Genomic DNA, 23,103 nt, shown 5'->3' with positions numbered 1-23,103 from the left:
GCCTAGAATGCCTGCTCCCAGGCCCTCTCACAGTTAACTCCTTGATATTCAAATCTCAAATAAAATGTCACCTCCTCACAAGAGCCTTCCCTGATCATTCAAACTTGAGTATGAATGACACGTTACCACTAACCACTGAACTTCACCCAATTTAACTTCCCTCACAACATGTACGTACAGTCAACTGAAACTAGCCTATTCACTTACTCACTTGTTGCTATCTTCCCTGAAGAACTGCAGCTCTGTGAGAACAGGGCCTTTGACTATCTTGTTCAGCACTCTCTTCCCAATTCATACTGGCTACTTAATATATAGAGGTCTGCTGAATCAACAAATGGGGAACTCACTAACTCCTGTGGAAAACCATTCCATATTTGGATCTGTTCAAAAGGTTCTTCTAAAGATAAACTGAGGACTTCCCTGACAGTCCAGTGGTTAAGAGTCTGAGCTTCTGCTGCTTGGGGCACAGGTTCAATCCCTGGTCAGGAAAGTTCCGTATGCTGCGCGGTGCGACCAAAAACAAAATAAAGTAGACATAAAGCTGGAGACTGAACTCTTTATAACTGACTCTGTGTTCCTGCCCTGTCCCCTGGAACCACACAGAATAAGTTTGATCACTCTAAGGAAAATCTATCAAATACTTCTTTTAGCCTCCAAGCCACTCTTACCCTAAAACTTCTCTGGTCCATGATAATCATTTATTCCCTACATTATGAAGTGTGGACAGTCCCCACCATCCCTAACGTTTCTCTGAATGTACATGTGCTCTTGTAGGCTCCTCCTAAGGCACAGCACCCACAGAAGCAGTGCTCTAATTGAAGGGTCCCAATTATTCCTCAACAGGGCAGATGAGTAGGTGGGTCCCCCGAGTTCCCTACCATAATCATTGCAAAGCCACCAAACAGATAAACCCTCCTAGACAATGTTTTAGGAGACACTTCTGAGCGCACACAACTGGCCAATACAGGCACACCTCATTTAACTTGTTTCGTTGTGCTTTTACAAGTTGAAGGTTTGTGGCAACTCCACATTGTCAGATGATGGTTAGCATTTTTTAGCAATTAAATATTTTAAAATTAAGGTATGCAGATTTTTCAGACATAATGCTAGCGCACACTTAACAGACCACAGTATAAAACTCTATATGCGTTGGGAAATCAAAAAATCATGTGACTTGCTTTATTGCGATATTTGTTTTTTTCCAGTGGTCTGAACAGAACCTATGATACACCTCCCAGGTATGCCTGTAACTGAAGATTTGACAAAGAAACTGCACATCCAGCCCAGGATCCCTTAAGTTAAAATTCAACTGCCTCCCGGAGTTACCATTTCTTGATCTCTCTTCATTCCTCCTCCCCTGGCTAGTCCCGGCTCACATGTTCTCCCCTCAATAGCACAGGATCAGAGACATCCAGAGCCAAGAGGAGACACAAAAACACCCACGGAACAAAAACACCAGTTGTCACTCTCTCCCATTATGAAGAGAGCTGAGAGGGTGGGAAGAGTTAAAGCCCCGTTTCCACTCTAAAGCTGTCACACCTATGGGTTTTTCCCTTTGTTTTGTATGGGGAATGGGATTAGAAACAGGTGAGGTTAGAAGAATTCAGTGCTTAGAAAGTGTCCTTTCTAAGGACACCCACCCACTGAGAGGGGTGAGGGTAGTCTTGAACCCCAGCAGTAGATCACTAGAACATGAGATCCTGCACGTAACTCTTACTACCAAAATCACCACTTTCTGGTAATTCTGTTCCCTACTTACCTCTACTTTCAATATTCACATTAATGTAATTTAAGAGGACTTTTTTTTTTGGCTGAGCCCCGAGGCATGTGGGGATCTTAGTTCCCCAACCAGGGGATTGAACTGGAGCCCTCAGCACTGGAAGCACGGAGTCCTAACCACTGGACCACCAGGGAATCCCCAAGACTAATCAGAATTTATCTGTATAAACCAGTATTCCAAGGTATTTTATGGGAAAACAAATAAATAAAACTCAGTATAGCAATGGGATATATAAATGAATTCCTTAGTTAATTCATTTATTCTTTTCACCAATTTACTTTTTAGTGGCGCAGATGGAATTTTAAACAGAAGAGCAACCTGTGTTTTCCTCATCCCCATATTCCAAGCCATGGGACAGCAGAACTCTCACTGAAGTGCATGCCTATTGCAATTAAGGGCATTTTGTGTTCCCTTTGATGAAGTTTTCTTCCCCTTTGGTTTCCTGCTTTACATGTCATTTGTGCAACAGCTGCACTTCTATGTCCTCCTCTTGTATACATTCAGTGATTAGCATGCATGTAGCTTTGCAAATACTCAAGCCTCTCTCTTGTCTATTTGTTCTTCTCCCCGTTGGGGTATGTGCCCCCCGGGACTCCGTGATCAGATGTGTCAACTCTCTGGACAGATGCCTGGATTGGGGTATGTGCATGGGGTGGGAGGAAGGGGGAAAAAAGGCCCAGTGCAGGATAACTGCCCAGGAAGAGACCAGGCTGGACAGTGAGGCGGAGTATGCATACCCTTGGCGGTGACCAGCAGGGGGCCCCTCGCTACGTGGAGGGTTCCAACACCTCTTGCTTCTGTTTGGAAATGAGCTGCGCTTCCTTTAGAGATAGGTATACCTCTTCCTGAGGATCATAGTAGTAGAACTTTCGGATATAAGAGATCAGAGGCCTACGAATAATACAAAAGGGGTACACACAAGTGTTATACAGAACTTAAGAAAGAAAGATCACCTTTATTCAACCCTCCCTTCTTTTCAATCCCTATATGGTTGAGACAACACCAAAGAGTCTCTGCCAACTTGAGAAAATTCCCACTTTCTCACTTATTATAGTTCTGTCTCCCTCCCTCTTACCATCTCCACTCTACTCTTCACAGAGTCTGCAGAAGGGAAAGTGACACACACGCACACACCTTCCTCCTTCTTGGCTGTATTGTGACATTTCAAGTTAGGTGCTAAGACACAGGAGAAGTGAAAAGATGACGCCTGTGAGTTGCCAGGCTCTGCCTGTACACTCCACTTGCAGGCCTCACTGACACTGTAAGCAACCCTCCATTCCTGCTCTGGCTCTAAAGACTCCATCATACTTAGGCAGTGGGAGATCCGGGATGTGATCGATCCGGACGAGCTGTCGGATTCGGAATCGGCAAAGGTGCTGGAGGGATTTGACATTGCTGAATCGGGACACTGGATAGAGCAACTGGACTGGAGTTGGTGGCAGTCCTTCAAGAACAAAAACCGAGAGAAATATTCAGATGAGACAAGGCAGCTAACTATGTATAATGTTCCTTATGAAGAGAATCCAGGGAAGGGAAATGGTACTTCTTTAAAGTTCACATAGGTCTTCTGTGCAAAAGCGCCCTTCCACAAAACTTGGTTCCCATAGTACTGCTACCATATTTCATACTCAGGGGAGACTACCCTCTGGCAGGGGCCCTCCCCAGCCCTAACAACTGAGAGTCTTGCTCTTTAGACAGCTCAATGAAAAACGCCGAGCTAGAGACTTTGCTTGGAGCCAAGTGGCCAATCTCAGGCCCAAGGACAACAGTCAAAGGCATCCTTGTTGGGAAGGGGAGACACTTGTTTAGCATCTAGAGTGTCTTGAAGGTGAGGACTCAAAAAGGCTGTTCAGAGGGGTCCCCACCAAATTCCAACTGAGAGACAGTAAGCAGAAGGCAGCAACTAGGATCAAATTTTACAGGCCAGTCACACAGTCATTTACTTCAAGCCGGGACAGTGAGGTTTAGCTACCTTTTACTCCCCGCCAATCCTCCACCCCCACCAACCACCCTTCTTATTTCTGAAATTTTAGGTTGGGTACAGGAACAGAAAAAAAGATGATGACACTTTTTCTTTTTTAGATAAACAGCTTCTAAATAATATTCATATTGGTTATTTTTTTAAAAGGTTCACTTTAATTGTGTGTGCTCAGTTGTGTTTGATTCCTTGCAACCCCATGGACTGTACCCCACCAGGCTCCTCTGTCCATGGAAATTTCCAGGCAACAATACTAGAGTGGGTTGACCATTTCCTCTTCCAATGGATCTTCCCGACCCAGGGATCAAACCAGCATCTCTTGCGTCTCCTGCTTGGCAAGTGGATTCTTTACCTCTGCGTCACCTGGGAAGCCCAGGATAATACTTTTAAAAGAAAAGCAACTACAGTAGCTTGGGCGAGCTGGAATTGGTACTGTTCTGTGTACAAGGGCCTGCTGACTAAAGCCAGTCAGGCCCAATGGAAGCCCCACACTCATGTTTCATCACAGTATCAGCAGGCTCCATGCTGGGAAATTCCAACCCCCAGGAGTCAATGCCACAGAATGGAGACACCCACAATGGCAGGGACACTGAAACACGTTCAAGAGAATAAAGAATACTCTTTGTTTCAATAAACAAAGGACTATGGAAGGTAAACAAGCAAACTGCTGTCAGAAAGAATCTGAGTTGCAAAACCTTTGAAATAATTCTTTGCTCAACCATTGTTGCATCAAATGAAATTCTGTAGACACAACTTGTTGGAAAATAAAATATCTATTTTTGCAGTGTAATTTCAAACAGTTTTAAAATTTTGTTTGAAGACATGAGAAGAAAAAATTAAAGCTTGCAGATTGTCTCCCAAAGCCTTTTCATGGTTGTTAACAACAGACTTTCTAAAAAAATTGAAATATATTTTATGCTATATAAGTAAGCTTATCTTAAAACCATGTAGCTCAGTCTTCAAAGCTGTGCTCCCAAACAGATACTATTACCCCCACTGCACAATGAAGAAACTGAGGCCTACCAAGCTTATAGAATCTGCTCACAGCACAGAACCAACATAGCTGGCCTTCCCTGAACACTTGCTCTGTCTGAGGAAAAGTTTAGCTCAGGGAACCTCAAAGGAGGGTTCTCCAGGAGTCTCCCAGAGCACCTGCCCATGTGACTGTCTAACGAGGGGTGCTATCGAGACAGTCACAGCTTCCTGATTCAGGACCAGTCTCTCTTAGTCCTTGACTTCTCACTATCCCTTTCAAATCTAACACTTATATTTTTAAAGCACTGTAACCCTCATCCTCAGGGGCTGGTTCCCCTGGGGGTCAAAACCAGGACTTTCTGCATGTAAAGCTGACCTGCTAACCACTAAACTATGGAAACACAAGCTCAGATCATGAGCTCCTTATTTCCAAATTCATGCTTAAATTGAAGTAGGGAAAATCACTAGGCCACTCAGGTATGATCTAAACTAAATCCCTTTTAATTATATGGTGGAGATGACGAATAGATTCAAGGAATTAGATCTGGTAGAGTGCCTGAAGCATTATAGAAGGAAGTTCGTAACATGGTATAGAATGCAGTGACCAAAACCATCCCGAAGAAAAAGAAATACAACTAAGCAAAGTGGTTGTCTGAGGAGGCTTTACAAATAGCTGAGGAAAGATGAGAAGCAAAAGGCAAGGGAGAAAGGGAAAGATATACCCAACTGAACGCAGAGTTCCAGAGAATAGCAAGGAGAGGTAAGAAGCCTTTCTTAAATGAATAAGCAAAGAAACAGAAAAACAATAGAATGAGAAAGACTAGAGATCGCTCCAAAAAAATTGGGAGATATCGAGGGAACATTTCATGCAAGGATGAGCATGATAAAGGACAGGAACAGTAAGGACCTAACAGAAGCAGAAAAGATTAAAAAGAGGTGGCAAGAATACACAGAAGAACAGAAAAATACAAATATAAATAAATAAACAGAAAAATATACAAAAAAGATATTAATGACTCAGATAACCACAATAGTGTGGTCACTCCACCTAGAGCCAGACATCCTGGAGTGTGAAGTCAAGTGGGCTTTAGGAAGTGTTACTATGAACAAAGATAGTGGAGGTGATGGAATTTCAGCTGAGCTATTTAAAATCCTAAAAGATGATGCTCTTCAAGTGCTACCCTCATTATGCCAGCAAATATACAAAACTCGGCAGTGGCCACAGGACTGGAAAAGGTCAGTTTTCATTCCTCCAATCGCGAAGAAGCGCAATGCCAAAGAAAGTTCAAACTATTAAACAACTGTATTCATTTCATATGCTAGCAGGGGTATGCTCAAAATCCTTCAAGCTATGCTTCAGCAGTATGTGAACCAAGAATTTCCTGATGTATAAGCTGGGTTTACAAAAAGGCAGAGGAACCAGAGATCAAATTGCCAACATTTGTTGGATCACGGAGAAAGCAAGATAGTTCCAGAAAAACATGTAGTTCTGCTTCACTGACTATGCTAACGCCTTGACTGTGTGGATCACAACAAACGATGGAAAATTCTTAGAGATGGGAATATCAGACCACTTTATCTGTTTCCTAAGAAACTTGTATGCAGGTCAAGAAGCAAGGTAAGACTGGACGAGGAACAACTGACTGGTTCAAAATTAGGCAAGGAGTATGACAAGAGTGTATACTATCACCCCGCTTATTTAACTTCTATGCAGAGTACATCATGCGAAATGCTGGGCTGGATGAATCACAAGCTGGAATCAAGATTCCAGGAGAAATATCAACAACTTCAGATATGCAGATGATACCACTCTAGTAGCAGAAAGTAAAGAAGAACTAAAGAGCCTCTTGATGAGGCACAAAAAAGGAGAGTGAAAAAGCTGGCTTAAAACTCAGTGTTAGAACAACTAGGTTCAGGGTATCCAGTTCCATCACTTCATGGCAAATAAAAAGGGAAAAATTGAAAGTAGCAGCAGATTTTATTTTCCTGGGCTCCAAAATCACTGTGGACGGTGACTGCAGCCATGAAATTAAAGACATTTGCTCCTTGGTAGAAAAGCTATAACAAACCTAGACAGTGTATTCAAAAGTAGAGACATCACTTTAACAACAAAGTTCCATATACTAAAAGCTATGGTTTTTCCAATAATCATGTATGAATGTGAGAGTTGGACCATAAAGAAAGCTGAATGCTGAAGAATTGATGCTTTCAATTTGTGGTGCTGGGGAAGACTCCTGAGAGTCCCTTAGACAGCAAGGAGATCAAACCAGTCAATCCTAAAGGAAATCAACCCTGAATATTCATTGGAAGGACTCATGCTGAAGCTGAAGCTCCAATACTCTGGCCACCTGATGCGAAGAGATGACTCAATGGAAAAGACCCTGATACTGGGAAAGACTGAGGTCAGGCAGGAGAAGAAGTGGGCAACAGAGGATGAGATGGTTACATCGTATCAGCAATTCAATGGACACGAATTTGAGCAAATGATAGGATATTAGTGGAGGACAGAGGAGCCTGGTGTGCTGTAGTTCATGGGGTCCCAAAGAGTTGGACACGACTTAGCAACTGAACAACAAAAAAAGCCCTCATCCACCCACACACACCATTGGTTGGCCCTCTCCTCATACACCATTAAAAAAATTTCACACATGGATTTCTCTCTTGAATATATTTAAACTCAAGTGGTTTTAAAATGATTCTGGGTTCAAATGCCTCTTTGAATTTTACCTTTTCACTCAGATGCTTTAAATATGGTCTTCAGTAAATTACACTATGATGAACAGAAAGCTTTTGGAAGGTTGGTTGTAATATTGGTAAACTCAACATACGTTTCAGGGACAAAAGTAATTTATGTACCTAATTATTTACTCCCAAAGACAGTACTATAGGACTTGCACTTAAAGAGGTCAGGATAATAGTAGCATACAATTATCTGTTTGCTTACTTAAATTTTAATGACCATATATACTTGCCTAATTAATTGTGTTATTTTTAGACTTAGGTTCACAAATAGCAATTCGAAATCCCTTAATTCTCTGATATTCCCTAGTGTCAACTTGACTGTTTACTGTTTGCCCCTAAACACAGCAAACAATTGGAGCTCTGATATCCAAAGCATGTTCACAGAAGAGGTCAGAAATGGAGATTAAGTCCAACATAAAACACCAGTGCAGCTGAAAGGGAAAGGCAAGATACAACAGTGGTCATCGAGAACTTTCCTCTGGTCCTCATGCCAGGGTGTTGTGCACAAATCCAATTTTCAGCCACTTTGCTCTTTTCTCTTTCCCCTCAAGGGACCAGGGTTAGGCATGAGGGCTTCCCGCGTGACTCAAGTTGTAAAGAAACCAGCTGCCAATGCAAGAGATGTAAGAGACATGGGTTCAATCCCTGGGTTGGGAAGATCCTCTGGAGGAGGGCACAGCAACCCAGTCCAGTATTCTCGCCTGAAGAATCCCATTGACAGAGGAGCCTCATGGGCTACAGTTCATGGGGTTGCAGAGTCAGACACAACTAAAGCAACTTAGCATGCATGTACACGGGCATGATGAATCTCTTTCAGACAAAAAGTAAAAAGAATCTCTTTCAGGTCTGAGCACCCAAACACCCAGGTCTTTCTCCCATAACAAACTGTTCCCTGAAGACCAGAAATATCCAACCCCAAATGTCTGTTAACAGGACTGAATTGAGAAATCTGAGATACAAGGAAAACATATCACTGAACAATTAATTATAGTCTTAATGATGGTGCAAAAGAGGAAGCAACTGATTTCCTTAGAGCATCCAACTCAAAGTGTGATTAAAAAACAAAAAATATTTTCTCTTCAGGCACTTCAGAGATGATGGAGATTCTTCCAACTAAGAAGAACACATTCAAGTTGAGTTCTGGCTCTCACAGCATCAGAAGTTCTGTGCTAATCCAATCATATTCTCTTTTGGAGACTGCTGCTTGGTGTTAGGTGTTTAGCTTACAACTGTGAATCGGACCAGACTGAGATGTAATCAGCAACCTCAGATTTATCATGACCATGCTCCAACACTGTCATGAGAAGAGATAAGGGGCAAACCAAGCTCAAGGGCCATCCTTTTGACCAAAGATCCCTCCCCCAATTGCTAATTAGTCTACTTATTAAATACTTTCTGCTCCTCACTTGGTGCCATCTAGAACTTTCATTAAGCCTGGCTTTATAATTCCTATAATCCCTGGCATCCTTTTACGCCAATGGCAACCCACTCCAGTACTCTTGCCTGGAAAATCCCATGGGCGGAGGAGCCTGGTGGGCTGCCGTCCATGGGGTTGCTAAGAGTCGGAACGACTGAGTGACTTCACTTTCACTTTTCACTTTCACACATTGGAGAAGGAAATGGCCATCCACTCCAGTGTTTTTGCCTGGAGAATCCCAGGGACGGGGGAGCCTGGTGGGCTGCCGTCTATAGGGTCACACAGAGTCGGACACAACTGAAGTGACTTAGCAGATATGCTGCTAGTACATTCAGCTCTAGATCTGAGCCAGAAAAAGCTGACTCTGCATCTTGACTCTATAATTCACTGTGCATCAGTTTCTTAACCTCGTATTTAAAAAAAATAAAAAAGAAGGGAGAGACTGTAACATTCCTTCAAGGGATCTCATAAGGGTTAAATGAAACAATATGAGCCCCTTGTAGGCAGTTACCAGCATCCCAAAGTCTAAACAAAAGGGCTCCTTTTACCATCCATTGAGTTATAATCCCTGGTATAAGCTGATAAGAGCTCAACCTAAATCTAATGACTACCACCTCCTCACGGGAATCCTCTCCCTAATAAAGTCAGCCTTACAGAATGCCTAGACCGCTGATAAGCAAAGGGAGGCAGCAAACAACGGTAAAGGAGAACACTGACCTGTCCTTCTTTGTCCCAATCTTTCAAAGAGAAGTCACTTTTGGTCTAGAGGCACATACTAATTTGCTTTCCCTTCTCGATTACTATTTTAAGTGCTAATAGATATCCTACTTGTATCCTAGAAAGACACTCTCCACTGTGTCTATCCACAGATAAACACAATTCTGACTTCTTTATGTCCTCTCTATAAATGCCAGGAAACTCAATCTGCAACTTGCTTACTGCTATTTTTTTCCCCGTAGCAGAGGGTGGGAAGTAAAGCACAGGAGTTGGAGTCAATTGGGCCTCGGTTTGAATCCGGCTTCAGCACTGATTAGCTGAGTAACCTTTAGAGTAAGTGGCTCCACTTTTCAGACACCCTTAGTTTCTTCATTGACAAAATTAAAAAAAACTTTTTTTTCAAGAGACCAATCTAACTTTGAGGCTGTTGCAAGAAATTAAGAGATATTTAAATAAAGACCCTGAAAAAATACCTGGCACATGGTAGGTAGGCACATAACAAATAGCAGCAATCACTGCAGGTACTAACCTTCATCAATGTAAAAATCTTACTTAAAATTTCTGCAGACAGGGCACATTTGTGGAATGAAATGAGCTATACCTGAGAAGTCCAAGATTCCATGAAGTCTCTCATACTCTACAAGTGATACATGCTCCAGACTCCAGAATCCAGAATCCTCTGAGAGGAGCTCCCTGGTTCACCCACAAACAGAGATGACTACCCACCCTGTCCCTGTCAATCACCACCAGGCTTTACACAGAATTTAACATGGGCTCTTGCCTTCTCTTCCCACCTGTCCCTTTTTGAAGCTAAGAGCTCTCTGGGGTAGCGTATGTGCTCAGTCGCATACGACTCTTGCGACCCCAAGGGCTGTAGCCCGCCAGGCTCCTCTGTCCATGGGATTTTTCCCAGCAAGAACACTAGAGTGGGTTGCCATTTCCTCTTCCAGGGGATCTTCCCAACCCAGGAATCAAACCTGCGTCTCCTACATTGGCAAGGGGATTCTTTACCACTGAGCCACCCGGGAATCCCTCTCTGAGGTGGAGAAGTGGCTTATTTTTGATACTGTGTTTATATGATACTGTTTGTTTATTAAATAAACACCCCCCAAAAGTCATAAAATCTAAAAATTGCTAGGCAGAATCGTTCCTATAAGAAAGGATTCTTTTTCCATTTAACCAAGTCAACTGCATGAGACCCAACTGAGTTGACAGCAGTGAAGCAAGTAGTTAATGAAGTGAGAATTAATACAGTTCACACCCTGTCATGCCTTATTTAAATCACCAAGATTATAAAACACATTCCTGTAACCTGGCTCAACTGATGTTCGTGATATCATCAGATGTTACTGATGTTCCGCCGGAGGCTTCCCTATAACTTCTTTTTAGAGCAATTTCTTGACACCTGGTTTAAGAATCTTAATTTGATTCAGTGGGAAAGCATGATGTTCTCATTTTAAGTTCTGTTTCTATCTTACAAATTCCTCATTTTACTTTTTTCCAACATTATAAAAGCAGATTCCTCCAAACCATCCCTTCACCCCAGCCTTCAACAGAGATGATATAGATACCCCCTATTTAGTGGGCAGGACAGGTACTGCCAGTGCTCCCAAACGGAGACTAGTCTTTCAATTCAATACTGGCAGGGATACAGGACACAACAAAGTATCTACTCTCTGACAGAAATTTTAGTACAAATGCACAGAATCTAGAGCAGACTGCTATTAAATTCAGCCTCCTTGACACTCCCATTTCTAGTGAAGACTCTTTTACTTTCCCCGTTTCCCATGAAAATGACCCGAGAGCTCTCTGTTTCACATGTAAATGTGAGATGCTTGGATCAGGGACAAGGAAAGACCTCTGAAAGTTAAATGTGAATACATGACACCCAGACATCAGAGGCAGGATCAGTTTTCTCATTCATGTGATCAGAGAAGCAAAGATTCCTTCTCAATATGTGTGTTAGTTAGCCGTGTCCAACTCTGTGCGACCCCATGGACTATAGCCCACCAGGTTCCTGGGGATTAACATATTAGGACAGGATATTACCCACTAGGCTCAAGGAAGAGTGGATGCTACAAGAGCCAGGAAAAAAAGCTTTAAGTGTTTCTGGTTTGGGGGTTTTTTGGGTGAGTGGGTGCAGGAGTGGAGGTAGAGATCCTGCACTGGATCATACTCAAATAAGGTAATTAATATAAAGCTTTGAATAACTGTGGGGGAACAGGGAGGGAAGAGGAGGGGAGTGAATATTATGCTTGATCATACCCAAGTAAGTTAAATAATTAATGTAATGATAGCCTTACCTGGAACCCTGGATCTCAAGAAATAGAGAAACTTCCCATTCTTGGAGTGCATGATGGCCCTCTTAATGAACTCCACCACTGATTGACAGCGATCCTCAAACTTGGGATGACACCACAGGCTGAAGGTTCCTGCCATGGAAAGTTAAGGAGAGGTAAAAATGCAAAACTTACTTTAGGAAGACTTGAGAAGCTGGCTCGAACATTTTAATGATTTTCCCTCCTGGAAAGGTAGCTTGTGGTCAAGCTGAGTCAGAGGTCCCTGTTCCTGCTTGTTCTACAACTAATGAAAAGAAAGATGCTGCTTTTAATAAGATATAAATTAGGTCTTACAATGTTTCTGTTAAACAATAATAAATTTGAGTCAGAAAAAATATACAAATAGATTTTGCTGAGTATGAACATTAATCTTTAAACCAAAGACCATAAAGAAAAGGCGGCTATGCTTAAGTGAGTTTAAATGACATTCCCTCAAGATTTAAATCTTCAAGTGTGCATAGAATAGAAAGACAGGAACAGCAGTTTCGTGGGTCTCACTCATTCATGTATGTGTTAAGCACAAAAATCAAATTCTAAGTCTTTTCCTTCTGTAACTTCTAAAATCCCATGCCCCAACATGTTACAAAGATCCCACCCCAAACTTTAGAATCCCATAGGCAAAAGGCAATCTGAACTCCCATAACTTAAAAAAAAAAAAAAAACTTCAACAACTAAAGCACTAAATCCAAAAGAGTCACAAAAGGGATACTGATCACTCAAGAGAACTGCAGATTTGAGAACCTTGGCTACTCTTTCAGGATCACTCAAAAAGATGAAGACAAATGTTCCATTGCAAACTGGCAACTGAAAGGCCCAGGGCTTCTATTAAAAATTTCATTTATTCAAGGAAGAAAAGTTCCTTTGAACAAAAAGTAATTGGAGAACCATTTGAAAATACTCTCGGATAGGCATCTCACCTATCGGGAACCTAGAGGTCAAGCACTTATTCATCATTTCCATGCCCTAGTCATTTATAATTTCAATAGGTTTATAAATGCACTTCACTCTGAAATGCTATGTTTTGCGTTTTATTTTGTTTATTTGACTTCTGCTTTTAGCAACAGCAGGAAAACAAGCAGCAGTCTACCCCACAGTTCTCTAATTCTCTCAAGTCTTTGGACTGAAGTTCCTTTCTCTTCATGCATCTTGAAAGCAGAGGTGGGGGCAGAGGAAACCATGGGCAAAGCTATGCTGACCTAAACAGCTACTTCTTGCCTAACAAGAGAAGCAAACCAAATTAATTCAGCAGCACGTGGCTGAGAGCAGGAAAGATACAGTAGTGCCTGAGAAGAGCATGAAAGAGCCCCTTACATGAAATGAAGTATCTCATACAGTTCATTTAAGGTTGATCACATGTGGTCTTGAAGAGCAAGAGGAATCGGAGGGCAAGTCCATAAAACTCCCCAGAATTCTCCACATTTTTTTAATTTGTAGCATATTGCAGGAATTTTGATAAAGTATGTATTAGCCAGCCCCGCCACCAATGACCATTACAAGTTTGTGGCCCAAATCAAATACCAAATGTCCTGACGCAAAGTCCATCCAGACAGCAGTACTGAACAAGTCAGCTTCTCGATATGACTGGAATATTAAGCACAACCTGACCACAGAGGAAGACAGACAGTATGTTGATTCCACAAATTCTCATAGAGTTTTGATGACTATTTCCTACAAGACTACAAAGCTGACCAGAAAAAGACACCATTATCATCGATGTGACTGCCAGGCAAAGAAATTCAGAACAGAACAGTCACAGGATCAACAAATTCTCCTCTTTACATACATGACTAATATCTCTAGATAGTAAGTTTAATCATGAACCAAAGCTTTCGAGAATTTGTCTCATGGTCCTAGGTTATTTCTTCCTGCTACCAAGAGAGTTTTACTGGCTTTATTCTATTCTTCAATAGTATTCTTCAGACTTTATTTAGGAGACAAGATGCTGAGAAAACTTTTAAATGGAACATGTATGCTCCTCACCCTCCCCACCAATATTTCTCGTGATAGAAACCAGTGCCCATGTACCAATATTCAGTTGAGTCCGTGAGATTTTCCTACTTAGCCGCAGCTCCATTTCCGTGGACCCTTCCAGTGAGAAGGTCAGAGAGCAAAGGGAGAAGAAGCCAAGGGAGAGGCTTCCTCCGAACGCCAGCGCCCCTCACCTCTGTAGTGCTCCATTCTGGTGTGGTGGGTGATACCCTGTGATCGGAAACTGAGGCTCAAGATATAACGAGGATCGGAGCTGTCGCGTACCAGGAAGGAACCATCAGGCTTGCCTTTCAGCTTCATCTCTGCATCTTCCCAATTCATTGGCCCCCAATACCAACCACACTATCAAAGAAGTGGCAAGGAGTTAGAACACAGAAATGTCAAAGTTTTCAGCACAATTACTCTGACCACAGGAACCCCCCATTTCCAAAACACTGCAGTAAGTAAAAGCTGGTAGGAGGGCCTCAACCATCAGCAATGAATATCGGGTTCATCACACTTTCAGGCCTCCAAAATAACAGAAAAATAATTTTACAGTTCCATTATCAAAGCCCTACAAAGAAGAGACAAGGGACCTAGGTCAGCTTAGACTATGTAAATATTTCTCCAAAACCTTTCTCATCAGGTTCAGATGTTTTTTTCAGATTCAATTTTACAACATCTCATAGAACTAATGACAGCAACATATTGTTTTGTCACTGTAAATACAGAAGCAAGGAAACTACTCTTCCTCTAAAAAGAATAAAAGGGGAGCCTGGCTTAGAATCAGGAGAATGTGAAAAGAGGCAAGCTGTCAGTCCTCAGGCACCACCTACCTTCTCCAGCTCTCGAAGGCTAGCTGCAAAGCTGCTTGAGTCAGGCCGGTAGAGGGGACACTGGAGGTGCTGCGGGGGCTGGCTGTGCAGAGATTCAGCTGCTCGGATGGGAGCGATCCGGGGAAATGCATCTGCAGGGCAAGAGAGCAGTGGTCACTTGTTGACCCTTATCGTTCCCAACCTCACGTAGACCCTCCCTTTCCCCAAAACAGAGATGCTAACTGAAGACGGGCAAGGCATTAGAAGCTAAGCTGGAAAGGGTGGAAGCCAAAGCAGTGGGGAAGAGCTGGATGGGCTGGGACATAAAGCTGTGTGGGCTCGTGTAAGCTGTGAAGGATGGGTGGGGGCGTTTAACCCCAGGAAAGGGGGAGGCAGCAGCTCACTAACCTGACTAAGGTGACTACTTCAGGGCCTTCACCAGCCTAGAGCGATTCCAACTTCTCCCACCTCGAGGTGAAGTGCCGGTAAGGCAGCCTTGGAAATAGTGACTCGCTTAACTTGCCCAGGAAGAGCAATGATTTTGCCAAGCAAGTAGATTTTGTCAGGCAAGTAGAAAAGAATGCTGATTTCATTCATTTTATTCCTTGGGCACTGGGGGCTGGCCAAGCAGGTATGGGCTACTGAATGCTTGGTACTTATTTACAAGGCTGCAGTAAATGCTAAAAGCTTAGAAAAACCACAGAACTTTGAAAACCAGCAACATATTAAACCTCCTCACTCTACTGAAATTAAGGCAGTTTCCTAAATGATATTGACTCAAGGATTGCAAACAAGTTTCAGTAGCAAAGAGACAAAAAAAATCCAACAGTTTTTCATCTCTACCAAAAATCAGATTTGCCTCCATAAAGAAAACAGGCTAAAATAACTAGTGCTTGGCCTCATTTCCAAGGAGTTCTGGTCCAGCCAAGGGGATATGATTTAAGCTTTCTCCTAAGTTCTTTTATTTCCATAAATAGATCTCTCCCATCCTTCAAAAGTGTTTCACTTTGTACTCCCCACTCTTGCAAGTCTTTCCTCTAAGCTAAGCTAACCTGGGGCATGGGGTGGAGGAGGCGGAGGTAGGGGGAAAGACTGCAGGGAAGACCCCATCGGAGCCACAAGGACAGATGTAGGCAGCGTCCCACTGATATCATCTAGAAGAGAGAACAAAAGCAAGAGGTTCAGAAATATGGGCAAGGAATGAGCACGGGGCAGGCAGAGGAGAGGGAAAAGGGTCATCAGGCTGCCCGCTGGGGCAAAATGGCCTGAGCCTCACCCTGTCTTTTTTGCACAGAGGGTCACAATCATCTTAATCTGGTTTCCTTTGCTCGAAAGTAGGAAAGTAAGGATATCCCTAAAGCCGCCCACTGGCAGTAGATTCAGAACAAGATAAATACTCTTTATAAATAAATAAAGATTGAAATAATAAATGGACAGTAGATGTTACAGCATGCAGATAAGAGACCCATTTAACCACTTTGGAGATGAGAGGGGTGCTGAGAATGGGACAAGAAATATAATAACTGAGTCATCATTAGAAACCCAGGAGTCTGTTTGGTTCCTGGCAAAGAACAACAAGTTGACAGAGCTCACCCTCCCACAGGGGAAGAAGGAAGAGGGGAGGGAACTATACCTAGGAGGCTGAGGCTTCTTCTTGGAGGAGGAGGGGGAGTTGGAGGGTGTGGAGAAGTCAGGCCCCGTTGAGAGATGTCCACGTCCACAAGTGACACTGTTTCACCTGAGGGATTCATGGAGCAAGCATGTTACAGTAGCCCCTTGCCCAAAGCCAAGGCCAGGAGGCAAAAGGAGGCAGAGAGCAAGCAAGGGACGCCAGAGGTCCACGGCTCTCAGAAAGTTCAAAATCTAATGCTCCCACGGCTGGAATCCCCCCAGTCCAGACACCTGAGAAGTCAATTTTAAATTCCATTATTCCTTTACTCTGTTACAGATCAAGGATCTTTAAGACAAAATCATGGGAATGACAGTGAAAAAGCCAACTAATGCTGGCTCTGCCACTGAGGATATAACCTTGAACAAGAAGTCTTCTTTATTCAAATGGAACCCACACCATTTATTTTTACAGATTTGTGTATCAATTTTTGCCTCGGGGAGCAAGGCAAGCAACTTTTTACAAGCCCAAATGGACATGGAAAGCAAGCACCATTAAAATATAAGAACTGTTAAGCTGAATTCAGATAAAGGTCCCAATGTTAGCCCCAACTTCTTCCTAAATGGGTCTTTCCACATCGAGATTTTCCAGAACAGTCACTCCTAAGAGGCCCAACCATTTCAGATATCAACTAATACCTAACAGCTGAGGCTACAAAGGCTGAAAAGTGCATTTACAGCCCTGATAATTAATTACTTCCACAGTCAGGCAAAAGTCAAGTAAGCTTAGAGGAAGCTTCTCAGTAGGAACTGGGATGGAGGGGGCGGGGGGGGGGGCCGGGGGGAGGGCGGGGAGTGAGGTATACATGGTTTCTCTTACTTTCCAGCATGTTACGCAGTTCTGTTCTGTACCACATTCACTCCTTTTTGCCACCCAGCACAGCTACCCTCTCTCCTCATGAATCACCAGAGAATGAAGGCTATTTTAACACAAAGAGTCAGTTTGTTTTGGTAGATCTTATCCACAAATCAGAATTTGGGATTTCTCTAATTTGGCCGTCAGGGTGTTATTTCCAATACCTTTTTCTTTTGTAGGGAGCTGAATTAGCCCCTAGCTAGACTTAGTGTTTCCTAGTTAAGAAAATGAGGTAACATATATCTCTAAAAGACCAGGAACTAGGCATTCAGAATCTAATACAGTTTGTGGTGTTTTGTTTTGTTTTTCCTCCAACAAAGGTCTTGAACACTAAGATAAGCAGAAAAGCTCTTCCAAAAGTCATCAGTGGAACTTCTAGGAATTCATCACACAGCTTAATTACTGAGGGCCTAGCTGCCCAGGGCTTCCCCTGTGGCTCAGCTGGTAAAGAATCTGCCTGCAATGTGGGAGACTTGGGTTCCATCCATGGGTAGGGAAGATCCCCTGGAGAAGGGAAAGGTTACCCACTCCAGTATTCTGGCCTAAAGAATTCCACGGACAGTCCATGAGGTCTCAAAGAGTCAGACAGTAATGAGCGACTTTCACTTTCACTTTAGCTGCCCAGAGCAATGCAATGAGCCCAGGTTACTGGAAGGGTCAGAAAGGTCTAGCTTGTAGGCAGTATAGCATTTAAAGCGAATAATTCAAGAGAGCTAAGGTTCTCTGAAATAAGAACATGGGACCTGAAACTACAAATGTGGGTTTCATTATTTTAAAAGGGAAACAACTACTAACTAGAAAGACATTCTGCTACAGGGTAAGATCCTTTAATTCCTTGCTTGGGCTAAGAACAGAGGACCTCCTTCTCTACCGGTGCCTATTACAGGCACCAAACTCACCTGTTCTGACAGTTCACAGCCGTCTACTCAGTAATGGGGGTTCCACTAGACTGCTGAACGTCCAGTCCCAGATCGTAATTCTTGTAATCATCTTTTTCAAGGGACACAATATCCAAAAGAGTTTGAAACTAGGATTAGGTTTAAAGGATTCTCGGCCACACCTGGTGAGGAGCACTCAGTTTTTGAAACTTGAGGCTGTGTGCTCCAGATGTACTTTTCTACAGCTCATTCAAGCAGAAACTCCACACCTGACTCACAGAACAAAAGGTTTCCCTCTCAGAAAAAGCTCCCCTTCAAAAGAGAAGGTGAAAGAATATTTGACCACTTTCTTACTTTAGCAACTGTGTTCCCTGCTGCATGAGGGGAGACTTAAATTAGATCCAATAAGAACTCTTAACAGCTGCAAGAACTGTTAGCTCCCAAAATGGGTAAGACAAGAGTTCATGTGATTCTCCTTTGCCCAAAGTCTTTAAAAATAGACCAGATCATCGTGGATCATGTTTATTAGATAATCCATGAACTCCCTTTGGAAGCAGGCACAGGAACTATATGACTTCAGAGTCCTTTATGTGCTATGAGCCTATAAATTTGTATTTCCTACTTTTAATTTATACGTGATGACCCTGAACTAAAGCCTGCATAACTCCCAGGGCCACCTAATTACCAGCAAGCAATCTCTACCTCAAACTATAAAGCATCCAAAGTTAAGAACACATTCCACACCATAAAAATAGCGTCACCCCAAACCCAGCAGGCACAGAATGAAGAAAATAACTGCAGACATGCCTGCAGCTCCCTCTGCGATGCATCTGCAAGTGTTTCCTGACATGTCTCAGAATAGTCCTGCTTTTAGATGTTAGAGAAAAAGAAACAGATCACCTACCTGTGAACAGCGGGCTGAAGGAGACTGGAGAAAAGGCACTTTGAGTTCTTGTCAACCTGGGTTTCCTGAGGGGTGAGAGAGCACACCGAGAATGAGGCGGAGAATGAACACACATGCATTTAAATCACTGCAGCGCTCAATTCCAGATGCACTAAAAAATAAAGCAAACCCGAGTCATTGTCAACCACACTTTTGTAATAAAGACTAAAATTTAAAGAGGGAAAAATAAAATAATTAAGGCAATTCCTTAGATAGATTTGGCTATAGAATTCACCAGCCTACAAAGCAATAAGAAATCTCTTTGGAGCTTTCCACACCCATCACCTTAAAAGAGTAAAACATCTTGAGTGGTAATTAGTAAGTCCATTTCGAGAGGAAGGAATTCAGATGCAGAATTGATTCTCACAGGAAAGCCAAGAAAAAGGCTCTTGACCTGAACAGGTGCCACTTTAGAGCACCAGTTTTTCCTCTGGGCCTGCTCTTAGGAGCAGGAGGTCCCAAAGTGAACCAGGCAAGATTTTTGGATTTGAGAATAGCAGTACAGGATATACATGCAATCTTCAACCAGTAAGGCCTCTGATTTCTGCAAAATGCCCCCAAGCCATGGGTCAAAGCCAACACCCAACAAGGGAGCCTCTTCAAGTTAAGATGCTCTGCCTGTCACCCAAAGAAGGTGGCCTCTTTCTTTTTTGAGCTGCCAGTCATAAACTCCCCACCACCCCATGCGTGTTCTTGATGCTGCTCCCAAACCAGCTGGAAAACCCAGATCTCTGAAGACACACCAAAGGTAACTTCACATTGCACCAATTTCAACTGGCTTTGGGTGAGAAATGAAAGGAATCCAAAAGACTGATGAAAGTCTTTCTGGCTAGAAATGTGCTAATCACCTCAGGATGACTGAACTGACTATAAGGGAAAGAAGTGGAGGTGATGAAAATATGCTATATCTTGACTGTGGAAGACATATGTCAAAATTAACAGAACTAAGCAATGAAAAAAAGGTGAATTTTAGGTGGTATATAAATTGTATCTCAATAAATCAGCCTTTAAAAAAAAATCCACTGCCAAATTAAATGCCTGACGCCACACCTTAGAGCTGGCTCACTTTCCAAAATTACTCTCACCCAAAGGTTTAAATAAAACTTCAACTGCACCAAGAGATGGGGAAAAGCAAAGAAAATCCAAAATGAAATCCCACTTTGAATTATTTGACTTTGGAAGATCTTTATGCATTTATGTTTTAACACAGATGTCTGCGCTTCTCAGAACTCAATTCAAACAGAATTTCAAAACCATACTGTGAAGACCTTACTCAGAAATAGCTGAGATGCTGGATCCCCTTTCCTGACCCATCTCACACTCCCTCTGCAGCCGCCTCCATGCTGAGACTTGAGAAGTCTAATGACAGTGCCCACTGTGAACGCCCTGCCCACAGCACACACAGGAAAGGTGGTTGCATCAGAAAAACACAGGAGCACACACAGTCCCTCTATTTATAAAAGTTGCTTGTGGCAGTCTGCAGCTTAGTCCCAGCACTCCAGAGGTCTGGGATGGAAAATGGTTTCCACTGGACATTAACTTTAAGACTGAAGAGTGTCCAAGCTGATTTTTATTCGGTAACTTGTGGATACAACATTAAACTCAGCAAGCAGAAATCTAAAGCACTGGCCTCTCAGAGGGTTCACACTTCAGCCATTTGGCTGTTTGCCTCTTTTCAAAGGAAGCTGCAATACTCTGCCATCTGCCCATGCTGAGGATGAAGCTCCTCAGTGCCAAGCACTGAAGAACAGCAGTACCCAATGCACACATCTTGCCGAGGCCTCCTCACTCCAGCTCATCTTCTCCCCGCCCCCGGCATTTTGAAGAAGAAAATCATAGTTTCTAGGATCTAGAAAAAGAAATATATATGACTCTAAACCCAGGCAGAGCCATCTGAGTGTCTCAGAATGGTTTTTTTCTGACAAATAAGGAAGCGTAGAGAGGTAGAAGGTCTAAGAGGCTGAAAGGCCAATAACAAATATGAGTGCTTCCTTCTCTCTTTGGGGAGATATTGTCTAACTAAAAATCCAGAGCAGTTTCTGTCTCAAGGATCCTGAGAGCATTCTAATGGCAGTCATTCATGAAAAGACCAATCTAGACAACTATAAAAAACAAAGCAAGGGAACGATTAACATAAAATTGAGGATGGTGGTTACACTGGGGAGGGGGGAGATGTAACCAAGAAGACACACTCAGGGGTCTTCAAAGATACTGATAACATTTTATTTGTTAAACTTAGTGATGGTTACCTAAATATACATTTAGTTATTATTATAGCATATACATTTTATAAATTTCTTTTTGTATATCTGAAACATTTACAATGATAACCATTCTAAGCTAGATATGCTGTTTTTTGGAAAGCAACAAGAATGATATGGCTCTGGGTAAAATTTTTAACTAACCCTTCTATACGACATTCCCATGTTCTTCTTCTCCTCCCCAAATCACCTTGACAAGCATTAGGGTACAAAGTTAAGCCACGGCAACTCTGCCAGTGGACCACTTGCATCTTAGCAGCAGAAAGACCTGAGGGGTATGTCGGGTAGGACATGGTGGGCTGTGCCTCGGGTGGCAAGCAGAAGAGCCTAGGTCTTCTCTGCGGCTAGCAGTCCTTTGTGTCAGCTGTGCACTGCTTGTGCTGCAGGTAACAAAGACAGAAGATGTCTCTGTCCACTTCCACTCTGCAGATTACTAATTAAACAGCAACAGATCTGCAGGATAACAGGAGTTAAAAACATTAGACTAGACAGGCTGACAACACACTGATATAACTACTGGCCACTTTTCAAATTCCTTGAAACCTAAAATACAAACAATGACATAGTAATGCTCTTTTTGTCTTGTCCATAAGTCCCCTCTACAGTGTCCTAAGACTTGCACATGTCCTTTGCTAACTTTTAAAGTAGGATCCAAATATCAGGTTTTGCAGCCACAATTTACCTCTGCCCCTGTTAAAGTATACAATGCCAAGTCAGCCAGCCTGTGCCATTTCCAACACATCACAAGCCAGTGTCTGTTCAGGTGCTACAGGTACAAAAACCATGTGCTCATTTTTAGTTCCAATACACAGACATCTGTGCAACAAGGTCAGATCCAAAACTCCACCATAAACCAACTAAAGAACCTATGGAGGGAACTTCCAGGGAAAAGCCCAGAGGGGTAGCCCAAGGTCTAAAACCTTAGAAATGATGTCAGTGGGCAAAATGTAAAGGAGTAAAAGACACAAAACTCAAATGGACAGAGATTTCTAAAGTCGGGTTGCTCATTCCAAAATAGAGCTGCCAACCACAACCACTTCATGGAAAAATAGTTGAAAAGATCAACAGACTATGGACCCAAAACCTAAACATAAAGGCAGACCCTCTTCACCACACCATAAAATCATTTTTCTCTCAGTATATCATGCTCTTTCTCAAAAAGACTCTCTTAGACTTGAAGACCCAAGAAAACAGAGAAAAGGGTTTCTCATGTCTACCAGGTCTATCCATGACAGCAGGGCCCCAAACTGATGCCAAGGCAGCCTCTCTTTCCAAAATTGTATCTTTTTCCCCAAACAAATAGATAAGAAACCACTACAAAACTGTTCTCCATTTTTCCACCTCACAACTACGAAGACTGCCAGCAAAAGCCTCAACCGTTAAGTAGGAAAAAAAAAAAAAAAGCCTTGAGAAATGAACAAGGTACCCATTTCCAACCAAATGTGTATTAGGGAATGCTTCAAAAAAAGTCGGGTTGAATGCTATTTCTCACCAAATATAAAGGAAGACAATCAGCTAAACATATGAGAACCAGACAAGGGAACTTCACTGGTTTTCCTGAAATAGTAATCCTATATAACACCGAAGCCCACAGGCATCAAGCCCAGCTCTCGGAATTTCAACATATGTGTGTTACACAGCCTAGCCCAGTTCTCCAGAACAGAAACCTGATTAGCTGGTGAGCCCATGTATTCCTTCACTTCAAGAGTTTTCTAAGCTAACTCATACTAGGCCTCAGGACCTAAGACTCAGTGTATCCAGGAAGG

At 42.6% G+C, this 23,103-nt stretch overlaps 1 protein-coding gene across 3 annotated transcripts in view; it reads right to left on the bottom strand.

The window, feature by feature from the left end:
• The window catches only part of SOCS7 (suppressor of cytokine signaling 7), a 34,250-nt gene that overhangs the window by 6,516 nt on the left and 4,631 nt on the right, over positions 1-23,103 (bottom strand). Inside the window, exons 2-9 of one of the 3 annotated variants that reach the window (XM_055407698.2) lie at positions 19,038-19,102; positions 16,365-16,469; positions 15,784-15,885; positions 14,753-14,883; positions 14,111-14,279; positions 11,913-12,041; positions 3,089-3,224; positions 2,518-2,671 (exon numbers count right to left, since the gene is read on the bottom strand). In XM_055407698.2, coding sequence (XP_055263673.1) covers positions 2,548-2,671; positions 3,089-3,224; positions 11,913-12,041; positions 14,111-14,279; positions 14,753-14,883; positions 15,784-15,885; positions 16,365-16,469; positions 19,038-19,102 — 961 coding nt within the window. In that variant the 3' untranslated portion in view covers positions 2,518-2,547. Of the gene's footprint in view, positions 1-2,517; positions 2,672-3,088; positions 3,225-11,912; positions 12,042-12,083; positions 12,193-14,110; positions 14,280-14,752; positions 14,884-15,783; positions 15,886-16,364; positions 16,470-19,037; positions 19,103-23,103 lie in introns of those variants that run through there. The other 2 variants (XM_055407699.2, XM_088829024.1) reach the window with 2 other exon arrangements.

The sequence above is a fragment of the Moschus berezovskii genome, chromosome 20 (assembly GCF_049115385.1).
Source record: "Moschus berezovskii isolate FMDL1 chromosome 20, NW_MosBer_1.0, whole genome shotgun sequence".
Classification (NCBI taxonomy): domain Eukaryota; kingdom Metazoa; phylum Chordata; class Mammalia; order Artiodactyla; family Moschidae; genus Moschus; species Moschus berezovskii.
Note: the sequence above shows the minus strand (reverse complement) of the source record. Positions and strands in the feature narration are given on the sequence as shown.